The sequence below is a fragment of the Anopheles stephensi genome, chromosome 2 (assembly GCF_013141755.1).
Source record: "Anopheles stephensi strain Indian chromosome 2, UCI_ANSTEP_V1.0, whole genome shotgun sequence".
Classification (NCBI taxonomy): Eukaryota; Metazoa; Arthropoda; class Insecta; order Diptera; family Culicidae; genus Anopheles; species Anopheles stephensi.
Window position 1 is genome coordinate 92,202,499 of NC_050202.1, and position 25,862 is coordinate 92,228,360.

Here is a 25,862-nt window from a genome sequence, read left to right on the forward strand (position 1 = left end):
TTGTTGTTTTTGCGGGCTGCAGTGCTGTTGTTCGATGTTGCAGCTCTATCGCTGCGAAAGGTGTTGATGGTGCAGTTCTCACGGGCCGGGTTGCCTTACCTGCGCGGTGTTAGTACCGCACGGTGCTGCCGAAATGCATCCTGATAAGGTTGAGAGTGAAGCGGTGAAGCAGATCTCGCCACCTCCAGCACCAGCGGCTGGCATTGCCGTTTTCCGATCTGTTGGCCGAAAGCAAAAATCATCCCTCGTCGCTGCTTTCGTTTCGTAACGGTAACGTTAATTGCATCTACGATTATTGCTCGTAAAAATCAGACCGGCGGTTGTTAAAACCAAACCGTAAAACATTGTCACTTTCATTCGGGCCTGGGCATGGTCGGCATGATTAAACTGTAACCCCGGGATGGGTGCAGATGTCGAGCGGAACTAAGCGATACAGTGAGAGTGGCTTAAATTGTGTTTTTTCTTTTTATCAAAAATAATTCAAGCCTTATTGACGAAATCCATTAAGTACAAGATTGCTGAAAAATTGCACGCACAGGTTATTGCGCCATTGTGTAGCGCGTTTCCTTTTGAAAACGATGTGATTTAACAATGGACGGATGGATCGATGATAGTTGATTTAATACCGAGAATATGGTAGAGAATATTAAATAAAATTAAACTCGGGAATTGTATTTGAATGGGTTTGGTTATTGAACATGAGTTTTTTTGAGAATTACTCTCATTACCGTGAAAGGCCAAAACCAATGTGTTAAACAGTTTGGGATAATTAATTTTCGTAAAGCTCACTCTAGCGGGGATACGAAGCGGTAACGCAAGATTCATTATTGGGGCAAATATTTGGTTAGGAAAATAAACAGATTCTTTAACAGGTTTTTTAATGCAGGATTAAAAGGATTTGGGTTCATCCAAAGTTCCTTTCCCTGAGCTCGCGAATTCAGAGAAGATACCGGAGACTTAATCTGATTTTATAGGAGGCTTCTTTCGAGGACATGTGAGTCTTTCATCATCATTCTAATGAATTAAGATTCTCTTTCAAATTTTTTCTTTAAGCTTCATTGACTCTAGTTAGCCCGAAACCGAAGCAAAGTTGAGAAGAAGTTTGAGAAGAAATAACAAGAGAAAATACTGTGCCAATGATCGCCCATACCTCTACGACGACTACTGATCACGATGACCCAATTGTTGAGCAGTATCATACACAAATGTCGCTACGGGAGTCGCGAAATACTGACCTGCACTCCTTGGCAAGCGTAAAAACCCATGAAAAAATGTGGCGAAACTTGTCCCAAAGATTTTACGATCAATGCCTGTGGTAGAGATGCTCTGGCTAGTATACGATAGGATAAGAGGGTTTTTTTTTTCAAATTTTCAGTCTAAAAATTGCATGTAAAGTTGTTCTCTTGTAACTCTGGACATCTGTTAATTTGTTCGATGCCTAAAGCTAACAATTTTTCGAACTCGAATATTGTCTTAATTGTTAACAGTCTTTCAACTGTATGAAGATGTAATTATACACCCTGGTTATCGGTCCCAATCGAACCTGATCGGGCCTCGGGGGGCTCGGGCGCTTGTCCTCTGTTTCATGTCAAACGCATTACTGGACCTTCGGAGTCGAACAAATGCAGCGTCCGTGAGGGTAACGAGACACGAGGCTAAGAGACGTGCAAAACCCTTCGATTGACATCCTACACCAGGGTTGTAAGCGATTCGATTTGCCTTCCTGGTGAAGCATAACTTGCCTTTTGGACCGAAGAAGCTTCAGTCTTCGGCCTGATCCAGGTGTAGAATGAGGAAGGTGGCACCGGGGGATCCATTGGAGCATGTGTGTGTGTGTGCGTGGTGTTCCTTTATTTGTAGGATGGTACTACGGTTAACGTGTCGAGTTCGAGTTACAAAAGCGACCGTAACACAGTTACGGCACCGGTCTTCTGAAGCTGCGAAGGAACGTTCACTTTCGATTGCAGGTGAGCGTTAGCCCTTTCCACCCCATGTAAATATGATTTGTGTCGAACCTGCCACTCTGCCATTGAGCACAGTCACACAGTCCCAGCCAGGGATAGAAGAAAAATGTGCACACCGTTAGTGGTTAGTGGCGATCAAACGGTGGAACTGATCGGGCGGGAAGAATGCGGAAACGACAACGACGCCGACGACGACGACGACAACGATGATGATGATGATCATGTGGTGAGTGCTTCTTCTGGACGATCACCTCGAAATGGTGTCCAACATAAAGTGAGCTTATTTTAGCATGATCGGGGCAGTTAAGGAAGGGCTTAAGGGTTCGCTTGTTGTCAGGAGCTCAAGAAATTCGAAGATTGACTTCATTTTTCCACCTCTTAGGCTGGAGCTGGACATGTGCATACGTTTACCGGGTTTGGTAATTGCTCGTCAAGGTTCTTCCTTTCACAGCGCGTGAATGAGTGAGTGTGCGAGTCGTGGCTTTAGAGCGTTTACGAGATGAAGTTTGTAAGCGTCCGGATGCTACCGTTTTGTTCGGACAGAGTTTGTATTGGTCCTTAACTTATGGACACGCAATCCAACCCCACCGAAAAGCCGTTTCATTTCCATAACGATCAATTGTTTGCGGTTCATTGGTGGCATTGGTCGAAGATCGGTTGAGTTTTTCTCGCGTTCAATGAAGCCCATCGCAGGCGTAATATAAACCGTTTGTCTTGGTTAATTATCAACCGTGTGGCCGCATGAACACATTGCTCGAATTAAAGCTTCAAATGGGAAAAGGAATGTAACATTTCACCTCCCGCCCATGTCAACGGACCGATAAGTGGAGGCCGCTCTTTCGCCACAACGGGTCACACTTTGGCCTGCTGTTCATCGTCATCGTAGAAGCGCTGGCGTACAATTAAAGGTGTCAAAACCCTACGAAGATCGCGGGAAAACTGACCCATCGCACATCGATCGATCGTGCACCGGTTGCTTCAATATTGTTTCGCGAAAGATGCTCTACTGAAGATGATCTTCCTCTGTCGTGCACTGCTCGTTCGTCTGATTTGCGTTAGAAGTCGTGCGATCACCTTGACGGCGATCCATAAATGGAAGGTAAAAATATATTCTTTACTCGTGATCCATTTTTCCTTGCCTGGTTACACGTCGCGATACTCGTCATACGATCGTGCGGTGAGAAGAGTTGCAAAGAACAAAAAAGCTCAGTATTGACCACTTTTGGTCTTTTTTTTGCGCGCCATCTAACACATCTGTGTCCGTATGGTTTGACGCGTCAACTGATTGATGGTGGAACTTGGTGGTGGTGGAAGCTAATGTGGTAGAGAGCGTCCAAAGAATGTGTTCCATTCGTGGCAGTGTTTTAATGCCCTATGACGGTGCCTTCTGTTACGCCATCGCCACCGAGTTGGTGAGTGGAGAGTTCCTTTATAATTTTGAGTGCTGCAAACTTTAACTATGCAAAATTTAACAGTTTTTCGCGAGAAGAAAATTGCAAACTACGTGAGGTGGTGCGTGCCCAGCACTCTAGGCTAGGGTGAGTGGCAAATAGCGGATAGATCAAGCCATTACGACCTTTGGCGCTGGATTGGATTGGGCTGAGGATGATGTTGTCGAACTGAGTCCAATTATCGAACCCCCTATAATTGCAAAAACCTTCGCTGGTTCGTGCGAGCAGATAATTTAGCCTGTTAAATGATTAATTTAAAAATAATATTTATACAATTATGGTTAATCGTAAATGGTGGCCGGTGGGTAAAAGCTCAATTATGAAAATGTTCCCCCGCGCGGTTTCGGTGTCAGCATTTGCATAATAAAGTAATGTGTAAAATACAATCATCCAATTCAATCGGTCGTTTGGAGGTCTAAACGCTAACAAACGCTGATCTGCCTTAAGATGTGTCTTTCGAAGACAGCGAGCAAGTGTTAACGGAGTCCGCTCGCTAGTGATTAATGGTTGTTTTTATGTGGAGTGTGCACCTACACGATTGATACACTTGTTCTCGAAGATGGATAGTGAACAGACAGCCAGCGAATAAAGAAAACCGCTCGCAGCAGATCGGATCGTTTGAAGGTGATTCTATTCCGGTCGCTTGGAGTGGTTCCGTACCCGCATAGTGTAGGGAGGGAAGCTCTGCTCAAAAGTAGTTCACACGAACTGGTCGTGGTAGGTGGTAGGAGATGATCATTCTTCGCCCGCTCACCTGTACGACGGGCAAAAAAGCTCGCAGTTGGACGAAGATGCGCGGGCACATTTGTATGGAGGCTTCCAGCACGAGCCTCTACAGCGAATGCAATCGACCCTTGTTCCACCCGTTCGTCAGTAGTTGCTGGTGGCAACAAACTACAATCTCTCGCTTTGGGCTGGTGGGAGGAAAAACAAAAGGCGAGAGGCGGAAGGTACGGATATGCCGTTGCTGCTGCTGCTGTTGCTGCTGCGGGTGAGCACGTGCAGCCGTGAATTAGAGAAACAGAGAAAGAGTGCGCCCGATGATGATCATGATGATGTTGTTCGGTTGCGGACAAAAGCGACGAACCGGGGTCCGAAAGAGAAGCAACGATCGCGCCACGAGACTGCAACGGGCCAAAGCGCACGAACCCCCGACAACAAGATTGGTGAAGATTCAAACGATCCGATGTGACACCCGACGTGAAGCTAGGGGGCCACCAGTCCACCGAGACGGGAGGCTCTCGTTTTGGGGTTGTTTTTCATAAAATTCAACCACACTACGAATAATGGCGCTATTTGGTGTTTGAACCTTCGACACGGCGCACGGTGCGGTCGTTTGTGGCGCAGAAGCTCGATCGAGTTCGTCGCTTGATTGCTACGTTGAAGTTTTTCGTTCCTTGTTTCCAATCCCATGGGCGAGTTTAGTGAGCAGCACGATTGATAAATGATCCCACGATAAGGATCGTTAAGCGGAACGACGGAAGGCATAGCGGGTGCGAGTGATTTATGCACGGAAACAGTGAGATCGCAGCCAACAGAAAAAAACGCGACTCTGCCAGTGACATAAGCCGAAAAGAACAGGTGCAAATGTCTGAACGGCGGTGAAACGATCGTGCCGTTATCAACGTTCGCCGGAAATCATCATCATCGTCATCGTAACGGCCCAAATTCGCAGTGAGTGGTAAAGGTGTGATGCGATATAATAAATCATCGCGGGCAGGGCACAACGACCGTTGATTGCAATCGCGGGAAAACTAAGAAAAAGGTGTTGACTTGAGCGTGCCTCTGTTTAGCTTATCGGTGACAGGCAGTGTGTTTGTGGCCGTGTGCTTTTGCTAGCTGCTCCCTTTTCGTAACGTTCCGATGCGGCGATGGCAAGAATTCCGGGTGGATAAAATCACTGCTCGATCGCGCAAAGTAAACACAATCCCGTTTCCATGGCAACAGCAGCAGCGCAGTCTAGTGATCGGCGCTCTAATGGCTCATTGTGATCTTTCGCAAGCGGAGAGCTTATTATTCGATCGTAGCACAGTGGATTAGCAGTGTAACGAGACGAATTTACTTTTAAAATCGATTACACCTCAGCTCATCGGCATGATTCGATCCTTTCGCTTCGTTTCGTATCCGTGGATCTGTGGTGCGTGATGAAAGGAGATTGTAGAATAGTGACTAGCGATCGAGATCGAGAGTCTGGAGGGCTTTTATATCCTTCGTGCGCAATCGAGTGCCGGATAGGGGAAACATCGTTTTGTACGCCAGCCGATGAATTGCTTAATTTCACTCCAGAGCTACGAAACCCATCCTCACGGGTGCTGTTTATTTTCTCACACATAACGTCGCTGGTGATCTATTGTTTCACGGTGCCGTTTAGTAGTGTATCAGGGCTTCACACAGCTGGCGGTCGTGGTCATAAATTTGGCAGTTTTCCTTGGACCGGTGTAACGCATTCATCTTGCTGGGGGGTTTTGTTTCTGTGTGTAGTGTGTAAGGTTCGGTAGACGGTTTCGCAGCTACTGGCATTTTAGCGGCGCCGCGTGTTTACGAAATTATGCTAATGCATGCTCACACGAGCAACGGCCGATAAAATGCTGGTGAAGATGCCCAGACACAGGTTGGCGGGATGGGGAAAAGGAAATCATGCCATCATGCCAAGAAACGAAAATAACACAAATATTATATGCAGCAGCAGAGTGCTGCTCGCAAGCTTGACGTGTGTTGCTGGTTGCTAGTTGCGTTTTGAGCCCATCGTAGAGTCGCTGTTCGTTAATGGGCGACCGATGTGCGATTGTTATCAAAACACTTACCACAAGGGGGGCCTGAAAAAAAAAAACGCAAATCTTATGATTATGGAACAACGGCAGCGTGTGGTGCAGTCCGATGCAGGAGATCGGGCCCTCGCTGGTCGCGTTGCTGGTCGGATAAGAGTAGAAAATGGAACCGTCTATTCCATTTCGGAATTTTCAAGGTCTGCTGCCTGACGGCACTGTGACATAAACTTTCGTATTTCATTAGCCTCGGGACGGGCATGCTACGTGGCGTGGAAGCAGGAGAAAAATGAGAAATGTATGAAAACTTTCCCATGACGATCCTGCAAAAGTGAAGTAATTTCTTCAATTGCCCTGCAAGAGACACACCACCGTAGAGCGCAAAGAAATGATGAAATGTCCGTTACAGTTCGTTCGCAACGAATCAGCACGGCAAGGGGCGGTATCGAAGAGCTTGTGAGGAGGAGATTCATTCAATTTAAATTTTTATGATTGCAGGCCCTCCCGGTGATGGTGGATTCTGAGACATTCCAGGACCAGCAGCTGCAGAAAGTGCATCTCGCTGCTTGCATTTGTTGCATCGGGACGTCAGCGGTACGTTTGTTTTGTTTATTCAGTTTTTGTTCTGCGAGTGGCTCGTGCTTGAGTTTCCATCTTCGCATTTTCCCATGCTCGAAGCACGATAACGCGTTTGATTGTGCGTTTTTGCACTCATGGCTCTCATTGCGATCACGGTACACTTTGTGTGTGAGTGGATGGCCCGTGGTTCTGCGAGATGGTTGATCCTTCGGCATGGATTAGACGACGGAAGAAGCGAGCCAGAGCAAACCGTGCAATAAAAAAAAAACTAACTGGAATATTCTTCCGATTTTCTAGCAAAACAGAACAGAAAAGGAAGTTTAATTCGATTAGAAGCATTCGTCTGGATCTGTGGCAGGTTCAAGTGCCGAGGATTGCACAATGGATTGATATTGATTTTCTGTTTCAATTTAAAGCACTCTTTGGCCCCACCCATCCATCCGAGCGTTCCAGGGATTGTCGTCGGTGGATCGAGAGAAGAAAGATCTCGGCCAGACGGTTACGCAATCCGCACACCGTGTGGACAATAAGGAACCAGTTGATGAATGCAATTATCAGATGAATTCTGTGGAAACTGGTGACTTTTGATGTGCCATTTTAAGCCTTGGGGGTCTATTTCGAGTGAAAGGTTTGAAGATTGGTGAAAGCTTTTGCAACTCGGTGCCAAAACTAAGCTTCTGAAGCAGAAAAAGAACTATCGATCAAAGGACAACGTTCAACGAATGTTCCAGAAAAATCCCCTACTAAGGGTAGGCCGGAATACTTAGCACAGAATAGTTTACTGATGATGTAACATTAAATCGAGATTGCGGATGATATCGCTTCATCTTAAATTTGAATCCACTTCGAAAGGTGTGGTTCGCTAGACCACCTGCTAAAGATTCATTAGATTAATGCAAAGTCGTGTTGCTCCGGTGGAAGATGCGAAGCCTCAAGCAGCAGGACATTTAGTTTCGTAGTGAGTTCTTGGTGGCAGGCGTCATAAAAATAGATGAGAAGGGATTTGTAAACATTTCGCGTCCCTTCGCTGTAATCCCGCGAACTGTGCGAGGTAGGTAAAGTTAATTGGAAAGGTTAAATTAACGCTTGCCGAGGGTGCTTTCTGGTGCGCTGAGCGTTGATTTCAACGTGGCGGAAGTTGTCTCTATGTCAACTTGAAATGATACCATCGGACGGTTTTTTCGCGGCAAGCCGTGGCGTTGAAAAGGGGTGACCGTTAAAGATTATAATGAGTAATTAAATTTTAATTGATAATTTAAGGTGTTGCAGTGCTGGTGCAGAGGACCTCAAACGCACGAGCAAGATTAGTTATTACGGGGAAGCTTGTGTCAAGAAGGGCATAAGCATGCTGTTGAGTTGAGACGATTTATTTAGGATAAAGGGAAAAAAAATATTCACAATAAGGTCATGTATGTCTGGAACTCCAGCACGAGGACGCTAAGTCGGTTGAAGGTAAAGACATTCGACATTTCGTTGCCTTGACTGATAACCGTGGCCCCAAAAAATGATTCCAAATGACCGTTAAGTCGAAATGGTCAATTTGTGGAATATTTAGGTTATTACGTCATGTCCAGCCGATGGCCTACACTGCGGCAAAGAAACGATCTCTAATGCTCATCAAATGAAAATAACTCATGATGATGGAGGATGAAGTGCGTGGAAAAAGCTGTCTGGTATTCATCTCCTGCAGGACACAACTGTCAAATGATAGAAAATGAAGAATTCTTGTTTTGTACTGCGTAAGTAGACAGAAGCAAAACCGTGAATAGAAACGATTGCCCCATTATGAATAGCCGTAGACGCACACAAACAAGGAAAATCACTTGGTCAAAAAGATCTAAAGCGGTTCATTAAGCCGGTGGTGGGCATTGGGTAATTTTACGCTTTTCACGAAATTCAATTTCCATCTTTCAAACGTCATGCGAACGGTTGGCAGGCAACGCAAATTCATGAAAAGCTCACATTTTTGGATATATTTTGAACGGTTTTTTTCTTCGAAAAGTGGAGCCAGCAGACATCATGTAATGGCCAGGGATTGAAAAACGCTGACCCTGAAATGATACAGTAATTCGGTAATGGATGTTATGGCTGATGTTTTGGAAATGGTTTCCAACTTACAACAATAAATTATGCGTCCGTTAATGATATGGTAAAGCGAGCAAGGGCAATATGGTGCGTCAGGAAATCAATATGCCACGCTTAACCCATTTCCCGAACTTGTTGGACAAACGCGTACCTTCGACGGAAAGCTCGGTCGAGGATGCTCACTAATAGTCGGAATATTTCCTCTGGTTTGCTTTTGGCCACGGTCCATGACCACGGTGCCTGTGTGTGTGTGTGCGAGTAGTGACCACATACGGCAGCGGTACGTACCAATCCGGAAAGATCATCCGACAGGACACTGGCTGACGGTACGGTGTTGCTGTACTCGTGAAACGTGTCATTTTGAACAGGAAAGGATCGCCACCGAACGCCGATTGTCACCGTGTAATGTTTGCGGTTAGCCTGCGACAGGCCAGGGGACCTAGAATGCCTTTCGCCTCTCCTCCTCTCTCGCACACACACCCGGGAAAGCTTCTGCCATGCCATGGCATAGTCGCTTTTCCTTCGCCAGCAATTAAACTTGGACATTTGATTGCGTGTGCATAGGTTGATGTGATTTGCACGTGCATTGCCAAGAATCGATTACCTCGCTCGCCTGGATCGATCAACGGTGAAGGATGGAGGACAGTTTTTATTGCATTTCCTCTGGCGAGGCCTCGAGGACAAACGACACGATGGTGCAAACTGTTGCAATGCAGACATCGGCACGGCAGTGTGAGAGTGTGTTTTTTCTTACATTTCCGATTTTATGTTTGATGCAATTGGTTTTTTCGGTGCGAAATGGACGCAGAAAACGTTTCGAAGGTTTTCGTTACCAAATCCAAACGTTAGATGGATTAGAGATTCTCGTGAGAGAACGTCCGGACTTGACACAGTTCCATACAGACCACCAATCAATTTCTCAATCGCACCAAAGTGTGATGAAAAAAAAAACTGCACAGAAAACAGAAAAAATAAAAACAATCCCACAAGGCTTTTTATTTGACACTCTGCCACATTTGACACTTTCACATTCAAATTGACAGTTTGAACCGTATGCAATCGATGAATAAATGTGTGCCCCTCGATCTGGATTCCAGGGAAACTTCCCATTAAACATCAGCAATGAAATTGATGCGAGGTTAACCGGATCGATTAAGTTTGTCGGAGAGATGGAAAAAGTCACACACATTCGCGGTGTACCAAATGAATGGGATTTAGCACGAAATTGACAGACAGTGCTCGCCGGAATGCTCAATCATCGCTCGGTAAACAGCCCACGACGCTATCAACGAGCGGATTGTGGTTTGAAGGATTTATGAGCAGGCTTGGCAAACGCACGTGTGCGTTTGTGTGTGTGCGTCCCGGCCGGGGTTGTAAATAATTTAGCCGAGTCGAGTATGATTTGGCGACGAACGTGACCACCACGACTTATTATCGGCTTTACGGAGTGGCTGTACGGTCGGACGAGGACGAGTCGAGAGGACCAAAGTTAGGAGTACTTTGCCGGTGTCGTCTCAGTAAAGGCGCTTTCACTGTAAAGCTGCCATGTGGCACTAGTAATTTAAAGTTCATAAAGTTCGACCCTTCAGCGTCGGTGGATGCTGGCAGTCGTCGGCTGGTGGTTGGTTGGCTCGGCAAGGCCTTACTGCAGCCACACCGAAATCGTTCATCATCATCGCCATCGTGGAGCGCCCGGGAGACTGGCGAAGCTGAAGGAAGGAGAAGCGCGTGGAAAAGGAATCCGGAAGCTTCACACGCACACACAAGACTATATACCCACTTCCGCCAAGCACACACACACACACACACACTCAGACACACCTATGCGCGTCGCTTCAACAGTCGATGATTGTAACGTGCGGCGTAACACGAATTTCATAAATTCAATTTTAATCCGCCACGGCTAAGCCGGTGGAAATTTATGGGTGTGATTTCGTCCACACCGCAAGTGAGCGCGTGCGGTATCCAGGGCGTTTCGTTTGTTTTTCTCGCGTACGGTACATCGGAGGCATCGGGTGCCATGTTGGACCACAAAAACCGCGAAGGCACTTTTGCAAACCGATCGCCAATGGTTTTCCCTTGCGGGGAAAACTGATGTCTCACCGTGGATCGCTGGAACTAGGTGGATTGATAAGTTTGTGGCGCGAAAAACAGCCATCGGAAATGGTTTTTGGAGTAATAATTTCCAGTTATACAATTTTGGTTTCCACGAAAGACGGCATTTTGTTAGAAACTTCCCGTGCCAGTGTGCGGAGGAACCGCACGGCGGAATGTTAGACTAAAAAGCCTTGCGAGTCGTAGCTGGGGGTGTCCACGTGGGGGTATTATAATCTCATTTCCAAATGGGAGATGGAAATTTATTAGCAGCTAACTACCATTCCGTGACGTGTGCGCGTTGATAAATGGCTCGCGAGCGATTTGGCGGGGATGACTGAGGAAAGCGCCACCAAAGATGATCGGAAAACGGCGCCCGGGAAGAAGATGATGGACTCGGACCGAAAGAGATGATGTTGCAATAGAGAGAGAGATGAGGCTCCCATGTTGCCCGCACAATTCATCATTCTGTCAAATTGAAAACAACAGCGGAACGTCTGCGGAACGTGTACGCGCGTATTGCGTCGTTGCCTTGGTGACGGTCGGCAGCTTTTTGGAAGGCATCCCTTGGCCTTATTGCTACTTCATTGACGGATACGTTTTTCATTTGGCGTGCTGGTTGATGTTTGGATTTCTGGCGCCCAACTCCAGCTAAGGTTTCCAGCTTCGGTTTCAACCGTACGTGTGCGTGTGTATGTGTGTCTGTGTTTGGAATGCATGATGATTATCGGCGTGGGTTGATTGGTGTAAGAGATGAGTTTCAATGCAAATTTTCCCAAGAGCGGGACCGACAAAAAAAAAAACCAAACCGAGCTTGGAGATCCGTGCTCTATTAATGAAAATATGACAAAACGCTTGTGAGCTACCGTAAACCCGTTTTACATCGTGTTTCCCTTGGCTCACGGTCGTCGGAAGGTAGGTTTCGCTCGGGAACGGTTGCACATACCGGGTTGGGAAATGTGAAGAGCTGCGCTTTAATGATCGTGTACATCAAAGTGCAGCGCGAACGGTCTTGCGAGCGGGCGTAAATGATGTCTTTAATTTGAGCGGCAGACACTTTTCGCGGTGCGCCATTACGCATCTGCCGCGCGGGCCCGGGCACATTAAAGCACGGTGGCATTGAAGCTTTTAATGCGATTTACCACGAAACGGCAATCCGCTAATGTCTGATGTGCCTACCGAGGTGGATAATTCGGTTCGGGAGGCTTACGTCAGCGGAACTCGTTTGCGACAGGATTGCGTGCGTTATGAGCGAGTCCGAGTCCGGGCAGATGAAGTGCTCCGGGAAAGTAATGTGGATGATTGGAAAATACTTTTACTAAGCCACGGGGCAAAGTTACAACAAATCGGGAACAAACTTCGCACAGTGATGTCACCGATTAATCGATGGCGATGTCCCCAACGATCGGACTTCTTTGCCGTCGTTCGTTGAAAATGCGTGTCGATGGATATCAATCGACTTCAATTTATATGGCCAATGGGTTTTTACTGTCCAGCCTGGGCTGGACGACGCTTAGAGCTATCGGTTTGTGGGTAAGCTCTCATGAAAGCGTGTTCTTCCGTCCTTCTTCTTCTTCTTTTTCTTGAGTTCGTCCAGCTCAGGATATCCGAAAGGACACATGTCGACGAGCTGGAAAAGATAGGCCCGTTGGTCCATAAAAGTTTATCGACCGCCCGAAAATTCGTAACAAATGAGCAATCGGTGCCAATATCTCTAGTGTGGACGGTTTCTGCTCCTGCTGCTGGTGGTGCTGTTCGTTTTCATGTAGATTTTGCACCTACAGGAGACGTCCTAATATCGGATTCCGGGCCAGGCCAACTACGTGGGTGGGAAAACAGGCCCAAACGGAAGCGACAGAGAACGATTAATGATCCGTATCGATGATAAACATGATGTGAAAACAGATGAGCTTTTGAGTGGACCAACGGACGGAGGATGCTTATTGGAACGTGGATGTGGATTTGCTTTCTTTTTTTACTTCTCCCCGGTGGGACATCATTAGGTCAGGACTTGCTGTGTGAAATAGGCTGAAGTTGTGGCGGGATTGATTACAGCAAGAGAAAGAGATTGAATGAGATAGTTCGTACTGATAGCACTGTTTTATATTGAGGATATGTCCAACTAGTGATGAAGTAGTCGTACTTCAAGGACTATGAATCAATCTTTACCAAATTTTTGAAAGGGTTACCCACGAATTCTACATATCAACACCTGCTGCATCAACGTGTGTGTGTATATTAAATTTGCCAGAAGACCATCGTTAGATTCCAATATTTGATGAAGAATCAACACAAGTGTTTTGCAGGAGCAAATGTTTTCGTAATATAATTAAGCGATTCTATAGATAATTCCTCACCCGGTGGCGTGTTTCAGTATCGTATTCCGATATCAAGCAGGGCGAGCTTCTGGAATTTACACTCACTGCCTCGTAACCTCACTGGCCCACTCCCAAGCTTTTCATGCCACTTGATCCCGTTCGGTTTACTTGCAACTTGACCATATCGCCCCGTGAGTCTAGCAGCGCCGTAGTGAGGTTAGTAGTGATGTTACGCAAACAGTACGGCAAATTGATTATCAATCGCGTCCGCCGCATTAGCGCATTTGGAAAGGTATGATGCGCCAGCGTGTGACGGCCCCGTCGCTGATGGACCCGACTCCTGAAGTGTGTGTATTTGACGCATCGTTTCGATTGCATCGGTGTGGGGCGGTCTGGTGAGATCTTGCTTTCGCTGCACGGGACGACGAAACTTTGTTGATGAGATTGTGCACTTGAACTAGCAGCGTTTGATCAGCGGCAAGCGTGTGTGTGCACGTGTGATTGCGCATCGGCATTCAGCGCCGCATCACATCAGAAGCAGCAGCGGCCATGTTATAGGTTAATAGGTACCTTTGAACCCGTCCAGGGTGGTTCGATTGTGTTAACTGAATTGACCTTTCGTTGTATGACGCGTGTTGCACAAAATGAGTACGTTGAACGCTTATCAGTCTTATGATTATCGGTTAAATGCCTGATAAACGTTGAATTGTGTTCCAGGACTATGATTCGGTACTAGGAATGAGCCAAAAACAAATTGTCACTGTCCGGGTCATAATTCAAGGAAAAGCGATGGCTCTCCTATGTAGCGGCACAATATCTATCGTCGGCATCCATCCATCTACCTTGGCTGTGGCTAATGAAATGGTCTATCCTTCCACGCGGCGTGGGCAACGGTCGAGAAGTGAACGCTTCGTCAGTAGTCAGCTTTTATTTGTTGAACCGTTCCAAATCGTAATAAGATAATCCGTGCGTATTTGTATAGTCACGTCCCGGTAGCTTCACGGCAGTCGTTCGTCGTAGTTTTGCGGGAAAAGTTAGCTTCCAGCGAAAGCGCCCCGACTGAAAGTGATAGTGATTCATAGTCCCCTTGATGGACTTAGCGAAAGATCTGGCGCCGAATCGTCGTCGGTCGGGTCGGGAGATAATCATCGGAGGAAAATTATATCTCTATAAATATTTTCCCATCGGCGGCACTAAAACGGTGCTTCTTCAGGTTATTTTTTTCTCTCCGTGAGGTAGAACGGGACAAGTAGCCGGAGCAATGGAGTAACCGGGTAGGTCGAGTTTTTTGCCGCCCTGTTTCGTCGTTTTGCTCAGCATCTGGTGCTGGATCTCGGCGCTGTGTAAGTGCTCGTTCCGGAGAAATTTATTGGCGCTATCATGCTGAAATCAGGTACTGCCACTTCTGCGCTGTGTTCTGTCTGATGCAGCCAGATTCCGTGCTTTACCAGCGTCAGGTGAAAATGGACTGCACCGTGGCGTGGCACCGGGGAACCGGGTATGTGTGTGTGGAGGTGGGAAGAATTTTTTAAATAAATAAAAGCAAAACTGTTTTAAACTCCAATAACACTTAACGACTAAACCAGAGCTCTGGTGAACACCGCAGCCGGGCAGAGAAGTGATATGGTTCTCGGGACTCACGGCAAAGTATCCTTGCAGAGAAGCGTGTGACGAGCCCGGCACACGGATGGCCTCATGGTCGGCGAACGGATGGCTTTCCGTGGGAAGATAGTTGCAAGAACCGGCAACTATGAGCACACGGCCGTTAGTGATGTATAAAGGAAGCTCGCCGAGAGGAAGATGGGAATCGTGGTTTGACTTTGCTGGGTGTGAGCGTATTTTTCTTCACCGTGCTGGCCGTAGGTGCCAGATCCGTACATTTCATCAAGAAAACCTCTCGCCTTACTCCGGGCTTGTCCTTTCTTTCCCTTGGCCGCACACATCACAAGACGGAGAAAACATTGTAAAGAAATATAGTACGGTTGGAAATAACGTTCTGCTCATGAATATTAATTTTGATATTGTTGTTACCCCGGCAGCGCGCTCTCATCCAAGTGTGCGTCGATTTTAGTGGATACCGGCCGACCGTCCGTCGGAGCTTTTTAAGCGTTCGGTCACGTTGTACAGCATGGTTGCTATAGCTACCGGTGGAAGGCTGAAGTTAATTTTTATTGTTTTAAAATTATCAATTATCGTAAATTTGGGCACTTTCCTCACGATTTTGCTGCCCCGGGGAAAGCAACGGGCCCAAGATGGAAGGAGCTTTTCTGCAGCAGGGCGTGGAATTAATTTAGTCAAACAGTAGGATCGTAGGATCTGTTGAAGCGTAAATTAATTGTTTATGGGTGGGCCCGTTTGAAAGTCCGTTAAGCATTCCTGCCACTTTTATGCCGTTATCGAGTGTGGTAATAATGAATAAACAGTGTTCAAATGTGCCGGTATTGTGAGCGTGGAAGTGTTCCGGCGTGATAAAAATAATGAATAAAGCATTGTCATAAAATTAGCTGCCATGAAGGGTGGCGTTCCAGGAAAAACGCATTCGAAATGAGTATCTGCTAGAAGAGGAGCATTTTTACAGCGCAAGTGTATTATTTGAGCTGTGCAACGGGACAGGCCTCGGCACTGCGAAATGCACCGAAAAGTGAAGCAGCTCGGGACTCTTTAGGAGCTACTCCTCGTACACGAGGAATTCACGAGTGAGAACTAATGAAGACTAATGATGGCCGGTATTTTTGTAGCAACAAGAGCGTTCTATACCGAGGGCTCACTCGAAACGAACTGGGCGCCTTCTTGGGTCGTTCGGTGTATTTGCAGCTTAGCACGGGGCACGGGCTCGCATTTCGTACTCGCTACGCTAAGAGCACTTCATTCCATATGGCCCCCGGGTCCGGTGCAAATTGTTTCACGTTGAGCCGTCCAGCAGGACTCGACTGTAGCCGTGGGAGGACTGCGTACTACTACGGGTGGACACAATGTGGCTAATGAATAATTGACCGTGGTTTCTACACGGGAACTACGACGCCGACGACGACGATGATGTCGATCTCGAGAGTGGGCCACCGGAGCTGTGGGAGTTGTCGAAAAAGATTCGACGTGCGACGGTGTGCTGACACAGACACCGGCAGACACTGGGAATGGAATGTGTCGTCGTCGTAGTCGTCGCCGGAGTCGTCTTTGCTTCGAATGTCGACCGCGTACGAGTTCATCAAAATCCTGCAACAGCTATGAGCATCAGCTGCGTTTGCAGGATTGCTTCATCCTTGCTTGATTACGGTCGGCTATCGAGGGCACAGTGACTGGGAGAATGATGTGGTTTTGTGGTATTTTTGCAAACATTCAGTGACGGTTCTATTTGGGGAATCGCATCTTACTGAACCTCAGTGGGTCACCCTTTTTTCGGCTTTGGCAGGGTGATGTTTCAGCACTATCGTCGGCAATTTTGGCTGAGTGCTGGCTAATTGATCGACACAAAGTCCGGTAGTGGCGGTGAATATGCTGTCACTCGTTAGTACTTCAAGAGCATTACCGAAAACAGTGGTCAGACAGCCTGTCGAGAAGGGTAAGGGAGAGCAAAAGTAACTTGCAACTTTACCAAGATAAGTTATAAAACATAAAGCGCGAAGAGACTTCACAATAAAAGCAGGTCTCAGTTCTCAGAACCACGGAAACCAGTGCTATCAATCAAAACACCTCTTGGTGCGCTATTTATGGCACCAGAAAAACGAAACTCACATGAAACTTTCCAAAAACCATATTTATTATTAACCGAAACGTCTAATGGTTCTGCCAGACTGTGGGCATTTACGGAAAGCTGTCGTTTTCTCAGATGAACTATAAATTTTTCATTGAACTCGTGCTGTCAGTCTTGCTCGAGCCAGACTTAACTCGCCGAGAGCTCGTCGGTGTTTATTTACCAGCGGCTGTACAGCGCACATCGCGCAGGGTTACCATCTAGGGCACGATCGTCTGCAAAGACGGCGGAACATTCAGAGACAATCCTTCAAATCCTTGACAAACACTCGTCACAGCCGGGAGTCGTCTAGGGCCGATTCAATGGACGAACGGAGAACCGTAGATGGGTTTGGTTGTGCAATAATTTTTCGCACCTCACCACGCCACAGTCTATTTATCGCTTGTCTTTGCGAGCACGACCGGAGGAAAAACGAAGTGTCCCCGTTGTGATGAGGGTTCACGGTTTCTCGGTTGTGTCTAACGTTCAAAAACAAAACCCGAACCAAACCATAACGGACGGGAGATGGTTTTTTGAGGTTAAGAATAGAGTCGGGGCCTGGGGCACACAGAAGTAGAGTGAAGCCGTGAGATCTTACAGGTGTTTTGTCCGGCAGGAAAGGGAAGATCCATGGTTTTGCCGTGAATGTACCGTCGGAATACTGAATCACCTTCTGGGCGAAGCTTTCGAGGAAATGTAAAGAGTCGAAAACTGTTGAAGACGGTCGTCCGAAGTGCAACAGAATCGCAAAAAGGGTTTCCCGGCAGAGTCTTGGGCGTATTCATACGGCACAGCATTTGTTTCTATTTTGTATGACTTCAATTATTACTTTCTATTCCTTTGTCATTTTTCATCATTCTCGTTGGGGCTTTAGCGCTCCATCTTGCTCGGCAACATCTCCGGATGCTTTATTCAGCCATGGTTACCACTATTTACCGTCGTAGATTTAACACCGGGTTTCTTCGGGTGTTAGGTTTTACAATGTGTGTCTCTCTTTCTCTCTTTCCTTGTACTGGCTGGACAGCGAGATTGGCTAGCTGGGCTGTAGGGTGTGAGCAAGGAAGAGCAAGCGAGGTGCGGTCAATGGGCAACCCATCCATCCATCCCATGCCGGGGTCTCCCCGGTCGGAGCGGGTCAGGATGGGGACTCGGTTACCTTTGAAAAAAGATACCTGCTTCGGGTGACACGACGACGCCATAACACAATGGCACTTGGGTTTCCTTTTTATCCCTTTAATTTTCTTCCATGTTGTTGTTTCATTATTATTTAGCTTTCCCGCTCCCGCCGCCGGGCATCGTCGGCCGGCGTGAATCATGATCCTTCAGCTGTGTTTTGCCTGGGGCAAGTACCATTCAGCCATTCAGTCAACAATCTGCTATCGCAAACGGTTTTTGTTGCCACTTTTCACTAGCTTCGGATTCGGTTCCTCGAGAACACGGGTATCCTTTCACTACCTCGTTGGTTTGCTGCTTTTTTTTGTTGTTGCTGTTGTTCTGTAGTCAGCATCCCTTGACCGGAGCACCCGGTCCCGGAGGAAGGAACCTGAAACTGTCGAGGATGTTTATGTGGGTGGTTTGTTTTGCCCTTGCGTACACGGGGCAAAACAAAGCTCTTCTCACGCGCTTGTTCTCTCGTGCCTGGGCTCACTGCTTCGAAGGTGACCGAGCGGAAACGGAAGTGTGGCGTTTGGCTGTGTTAAGAATCATCAACAATAGTACCAACAGCAGAAGCAGCAGCAGAAGCAGCAGGAGCGTAACAATAACAAAAGACAACAGAAAGTAACTCACCACGAGCACCCAGTGTTCGGTGGCGAAACCGGGTAAAGGGCACAGCAAAGTGAAGAGAAAACAAAGACATCTTTATTTATTCGGCTTCCTTCGGGGGACAGACTCCTCCGCCTACCCTGCGTTCATTGCTTTCCCAAGTTCTCCTCCGTGCGTGCAGAAGGTCCGAAAAGCTTTTTCTTGGACGGCCAGAAGCAGAAAGGATTCTTTACGCACGCCAACAAGCTGAAGGCACCGAGGGTTGATTTACATTTGTCAGCGTGCTTTCGGTTGTTAGTGTGTGCGCTTTGTTTAAATTAAAATTTCTCCGAGAGGAAATTGGAAAACATGATGCACGACAAAGGGCGTCGCGCGTTTCGTCCTGCCGAGCGTGCGGTCCAGCCATGGATTGTCCAGCCGGGAAGATTGAGTTGCCTTTAATTGACCGTACTGCTGTAAAGGTGGCGTGGAAAAGCTACACTCAAGCGTCTTCTGGTATTCGGTGGAGGTTTAATGTAGCACGCAGAGTAGAGCTCGGGTCCATCCCGCTTCGAGGTATTCTGTAATTCTGGGCAGATTGGTCGATTGGCCGATGCTAACCGCCATTTTGCAAGCTCAGTGCAATGTGGCCAACGTCGAGAACCGGTTTGATTTGTGTACGTGCGAGTGTTGACGTGCAGAAAATGGCGCCTTCGATGCTGCTAATAAATTAATCATGATTTGCTTGGGGAGCTCTGAAGAAGCGGTCATATGCAAAGGTATTTAGTTGAGTGAATGCACTTCGTTACAAGCGAATAATTGGGAACGCGTGTGAATGGTGCGTTCGGCGAAATATTTCGATTGCTACCAAGCGCACAGAACCATTGAAATACTCAATTTCATAAACTACATTGCATTGGTAATTCAGTAGAGATGATTCGTCTACTATTCCGGAGCAACGGCACATGACCACAGGCCTAGGCACTAGAACCTTAGCCCTGCCGAGGTCCATTCGAGATATCAATTGCATTTACGATGCACGGAACTCTTTGGAGGTTTTCCATGATACTTTTCTTGGAACCTTGGCCGGCATTTGCAATCGATACACACCTCTCTTTCTCTCACTCACACACAAACACGGGGGTTATTGTTTTGTGCGTAGCCACATGAATACGAAGCGAACATGAATACTGTTCTGATGCCGGTGAAAACAATGATGATCTCCTCGAGGGGGTTGCACTAAGCGTATCGGAACACTGCCGAACGTTTGGATGAAAGTTCATCACAAATGGTTGGATTCGATCCGAAGCTAGGTGGCGTGGGGAGAAAGGACAGGGAAAGCAGTCACTGGTTCCGGTTTCCTTACGAGCGCTGGTAGTAGTGGTGAAAGGTGGTGTGTATTTATGTGTTGTGGACGGACGTGGACATTGTCCGAGGCGGTGCTGCTATCTATAATCGGATAAACATATGATAAAGTGAGAATAATAAATCAATGCGGATGATATTTTCCTCCAGACGCGTTGGTGCTCCACCGGGGAGTGCTTATGGGAGTTTTGCACCAAGATTCTGGACGACAGCAGCCGAATGCCAGCCTGGACCATGAATAAGTTTCGGCCTCATTATAACAAATGTCGACCGAACGACAACAGCTGCCATACAGGGAGATTGTGTGTATGCTGTGGTGTCGAACAAGTTTCGTACGAAACAAAACTTTTGCCCACAACCGGAACACGTGCGTGATGCATTGAATTTCAATTTTCCTAACCGAACGACCGAACAGCATGCCGGCACACCGAGTTGGTCCACAGACACCCGGGGGGCTTCGAGCCAGTTTGAGCACGCACGCCGACTGCAACGAACCCGGGTGGATAAATAATATCTTTACCCGAGTTCTCACATTGCAGGCTGTGGTGGGTGACCACACACAACGGGACCAACGGGACTGGATGAGCTGATGAGCTTAAGGAAGATCATTTGCGGGTAACACTGGCATCGGCCATCGGCGAGAGGATGGCCGTGTGTCCGGTTGCAGTAAAACAAAAGAAGTGAATGGCCAAATTTCAGATTTTCATTCGGTTTAATTACGTTCCAGGCTACGGGGAACGGTTTGGTTTGGTCGATTTTGGAAGGAGTCTATGTCCGGTTGTACGAAAAGTCACCGTGGACAGGCCCAATCCGACCCGAAACATTCGGTTAGCATTGTCTTGATTCTTGGGAATGGTAAATGCAGTTTGGGGCTAGAAGCTTGCGTATTTGACCATCGTGCGTGTGGGGAGCCTGTCTTCATGGAAATGTAATTTCTCCACATCGACAGCATCGTTCGGGGAAATGCCGTTTCGCAGCGGAATGTGTCTATTCTAACAATGTGTCGGTTCTTTTTTCGGTGTTCGATCTTGCAGACCATCGGTAGACGAGCTCCATCGAATGGCAGGATGAAGGTTTCACTGTACATAATATTAATCTCGATCTTGCTCAGCAAGCACTACGCGTTATCGCACATAATCAGGGTGAGTGTTACGGGCCAAAGTCACCGACGATGAGCTGCTTTACTCACAGGCCTATTCGTTTGGGTTCTTCACAGAAACGGCAGCTCTTCCGCGAGCAAGTGCTGCCGCACGCCGGAGGCAAAATACCAGATTCTGCGTTTCTAACCGATCGCCTTGCACTGAACCGACTGCAGAAGGATGGCATCGCCGTCCCGGACGGTGTACTGCTCGAGCAGCGTCAGTATCAGGTGTACCCGCACGCACATCGCTCCACCAGGCCAACGTTCCGCGTCGTCCAAACGCCGGACAATCGGTACACGTCGCCGGAGGGAGAGTACAACCACAACGCGCTGGCGACGGTCGACACGACGTACCTGATTCCGCACGCCGGTGACAAATTGTTGCTGCATGATCATCCTCAGCATCAGCATCATCGGCAGGCGCATTACGCCGTCCCGAAGGCACCGATACTGAAGGAGTTCCGGTTACCGAACTATGCCCTGTTTAATTTCGACTACAAAAAGAAGAAGGTTCCCCTGGGACAGGTGCCTCACTCCACGTTCAAACACTATGGCCATCCGCTGAAGCTGGATGGTGGATGGCCGCAGCGATTACCTCAAGACTTTGTGAGCTTCCATGCAGGTAAGGTGTAGCGTGCGGCTTGTAGCAGCAAGTTGCATACCTTTAGGCGTTTCCACTGTATGGGTAATTCGATTCGATTCGTTGCAGCTGTCGGTAATGGTCACAATTATCCATCAGCCCATCCCGTCGCACCGGCAGCGTACGGTAGCGATAGTGGCTGGCACAGTGGCTGGATACCGTCCTCCGGTGGGCAATCTGGCGAGTCGTTTTCAGCGGTAAGTTGTATTCCATCCCGCCTCTCTCGTGGCGACAAAATCAGTGCCGCTTCGTTTTGTAGCCTAATCGGTTTCGCGAAGTGCTCACGAATCGTATCATTCAATTATTCTGTCAACGTCCGTCCCTATAGCAACAAACGCTTGGCAGTTTCGAGGACTATTACAGTCAGTTGAACGATAAGCACCGCTTCTACCGTAACGTGGGCGAACCGAAACTCGCGGCCAGCCCGAGCCCAGCACCGAAGCCCGGCACCATATTGCAGCGTGACCGTCAACGTGGCCATCCGCAACGCCATCAAGCTTAAAATTGACTTCCTGTGACGGGGACTGGGATCGTGGATGCTGTCGTCATCCGCTTGCTCGCGTTGGTCGTCGTCGTCGTCGTCGGCGCGGAAGTGTAGTATATGGTAGCGTAGCATAACTGGCGCAAGATGATTCCATTCATTCATCCATTTCACCGTACATTAGACATAAGGACGTTGCGGGAGCTGCGATAGCCTATCTAAAGGACTCCTAGGGCGGGCCGGTACGCGGGCCACTACCTGCTACCGGCTGATGGTGAGATTAATAGAGTGATTGACGGGATCAAACGCCAAAACACCGGCCACCGAGAGGCGGCACTGCCACGTCCGAAGTGCTCCGAGCGCTCCGAACAATAAACACGCAAAAGAACGTTTGCTTTTGGCGCGCTGGAGATTGTGATTAGATAAGTGACCATAAAGAAAATAAAAAGAGAATGTTCAAGTACACGCCACCGAGTAGTAGCGCGAGATGGGTGAAATAATAAAGCACTGAATTAAGATAAGTATCGGGCATCCTTCCGTGTCGCTCCGAGGGGACACACTGTGACGATGATACTGCTAGCCATGAGCCCAGGAACGTCCTTGACATTCGAAGCCACACCCCTGGCCGTGAAAGTTGAGACGAAGACTTCTCTTCTTCCTGCTGTTGTTTTTTGCGTCTCCGGTTCATTTCCATTTCAGGTTTTTCGGCCTTCCGCTCACTTCGAATATCCCACGGCTTGACCGTTGACAGGAGAACAGAGTATCACATTCTTGCTTTCACGCGCCAAAACGCTGCGGGTTTGTTGCTGAGGAGGAACAATGTCTGTCTTTTCCACTGCTCTTCAACGGTAGGGCGAGTGAGGTAATGCATGGGAAAACTGCTCCATCATCCGTGACGTAAATTGGGCAGCCGAACAGGCGAAAACAAAGCAGAGGCACAGGAAACAGCAGGCCTCCGGAGTTGGAAAACCATTGCGCCACCATAATGATATGCAAAATATTGCAATAAATTGAATGTAGGATTCTTTCATTTCATGCTTCTCTGTGCGGCGTGTCCGGGAAACCGAATGAAGCCAATGTGCTTTTGCCAGCAGCTTGATGGAGGCGCCTGGTAGTTGATGGAGGCGCCTGGTGCTTTACCAAGTTTCGAAGCAGCAGGAATGTGGGAGAGCGAGGATGAGTGCGTATTATCTCCGGGTGTAAATCTTGTTCCAATTTCTCACCACAGCCGCAGATAGGGAGATGGCCACTGTGGGATCTACGATTACATGCGGTAGATAACGCGGTAGATGGGTGTGAACGAACGCAATGGGGCAGGACGCCACACGCTGAGCAGGCTTTAGGAACCGGTGTCGATTGTGGTGCCATTGTACAAACATATGAATAATGAAGAACCAATAAACCCTTCACCTGGAGAGTGGGCTGAGTTGGCGCCCTTGCTGATAAGCGTTCACCGTTTCTCCCGCTCCTTCGTGCCTTCCGCAAAAGGGCCGTTCCGTACACGTTACTGTCAATTTGTTGTTGAGCTTTGCATTTATTATTGATTTGTTCGAGCGCACGGTGTAGAGAGGCCGTGGTAGAGTGAGCAGTGTCCGGGTGGTAGATAATGAAATCAATTTAGTTTTGCGTTAAATATTCATAGACGTCAAATTGAAATTAACGACTATGGGCGCCCGGATAAAAGGCGATGCTTGTTTGCGTGCGTTGTTCGGCTGGTGCTTCTCGAGAATAAAATCAGCAAACAGACTGGAGGCGGTTGGGCTCGTTTGGGCAATGAGTCTAAACACACACATACACACACAATCACACGTACGCGCGTACACACAAACTCATCCTCACCTGCAAGGGAAGCGTTGAATGGAAAACTTTTTCTCAGAAAAACTTACACTGGCTTTCGTTTCAGTTTGTGCCTTGTGTGCTTTTGAGCACAGGGAGACCCAAGGATGTTGCGATGCTGAGGGCGTAAAGTTTTGTAAAAGACGGTCAAACGGCTCGTTTTCGAGGTCAATGCAAAAGAATAGCGCCTGAAAATAGGACACGGCTGTAAGCCATGCGCTACAAGGTATTGTTTCGTACGAGCCTCCGGAGTGGAAGCGAAAAAGTCAAAGTTTTTACTGGTAGATCGGGTGGTGGAGGCTGCTGATTTGCTAAGGGTGTGCTTGCCAGTGGAAAGCTTTCTTTTCTTCCCGTAGGGTGTCCACTTGCGCAAGACGTGCCGGAGGGGGTGTGGTTCATCAAGGCTAACGAGGGCCACAAGAGCATGATCGAGTAGAGCGGGGCATTGGATTGTCGGAATTGTTGAAATTTCGAAATGAAACAAATGATCAGTCACAATCAAGTGGTTGGAAGTATGGTCAACTGTCCCACGGCCAGTGCGCAACCACAAGATGGAGCACTCCGGGTGGAAGTTTGTGCTTGTTAACGGTAGGATTTGCAGCTCGGGAATAACACCAGAAGGGCGATGGGATGCACGGTGGGAAACAGTTTTTCACTCTGAAGTAGAGCAAAAGGAAACGGAACCAAGTGAAAGGTCCGGCAAACTATTCCCGAGAACAATTTATCAACAGTTAATTTTGCTCTTTTCTCTTCATTTGCTTCCGTGGGAGTGAGGCAGAGAACAGTTTGCACGTTCTGTGTGAAAATGCAATCAGTGTTTTCGTTACGAGGCTGACAAGGAGCTCGGTGGAATTCGGCAACCAGCATAATGATGTTGATGGCAATGATGATTAAGAAGCCATTGCAGTGGTAAGTGGTGTCTACTCCACCCGACAAGATAAGATATGTTTAGAAGGCTCACAAATCTATGCCTACGCTCACGTTTTCCAACGGGCACAGTTCTGTCGATGGTTTATGTGTGTAATGCAGATTTTAAGCACTTGATAATACTGTACGGCCACTTGCTGCATTAGCATACGTATATAGCAGTCGTTCTTCCGTGGTGCTCTATGGGGCTCACAACACGTCCGAAAAGAGGTACACGAGTTTTGGCTTTTCGGACGCATTTATGCGACGGTTTATCATCATTAAACACAGATTTAATCATGTTTATATAATTGTTATGGGAATAATTCATAATTACCCTTGATTCGCTCATTAGTTACCCGTGTGTCGGGTGTGTGTGTGTGTGCTGTTTGGTGTGTTTTTCATGTGCACTTAAATAAGCACTGCCGATTGACGCACACGCACACGGTAGATGGATTGAAGCCTTTTAGGACGACTTTCGTGGGGAAACCCAAATTGACCGATACACTTGATTACGGTAATGTTGTTTTTTTGAAAAAATGTTCGCTTTTGTTTGATCTTTTTCAGTTTTCTTCGCATGGTGTGGGATGTACGAATGTCAGCGCAGTTGGCTTCCAGCAAATTTAATTCATTCTGAGTGTTCTCTTTTTATTGGCAGTCATTCATTCCATTTAATGTGTGTGCGCGCGTGTGTGTGTGTTTGCGGGGAGAACTCACTTCGAACTCTAAAGTATCTCATTACTGGTTTTAATGGAGATGACATT

At 47.6% G+C, this 25,862-nt stretch overlaps 1 protein-coding gene across 5 annotated transcripts in view; it reads left to right on the forward strand.

The window, feature by feature from the left end:
• The window catches only part of LOC118503332, a 28,927-nt gene extending 6,050 nt beyond the window's left edge, over window positions 1-22,877 (forward strand). For 2 of the 5 annotated variants that reach the window (XM_036036494.1, XM_036036492.1), the window contains exons 2-5: window positions 21,129-21,236; window positions 21,311-21,857; window positions 21,945-22,072; window positions 22,204-22,863. In XM_036036494.1, coding sequence (XP_035892387.1) covers window positions 21,129-21,236; window positions 21,311-21,857; window positions 21,945-22,072; window positions 22,204-22,377 — 957 coding nt within the window. In that variant the 3' untranslated portion in view covers window positions 22,378-22,863. Of the gene's footprint in view, window positions 1-4,682; window positions 5,103-6,675; window positions 6,775-21,128; window positions 21,237-21,310; window positions 21,858-21,944; window positions 22,073-22,203 lie in introns of those variants that run through there. The other 3 variants (XM_036036496.1, XM_036036495.1, XM_036036491.1) reach the window with 3 other exon arrangements.
• The last annotated feature ends 2,985 nt before the right edge of the window (window positions 22,878-25,862 follow it).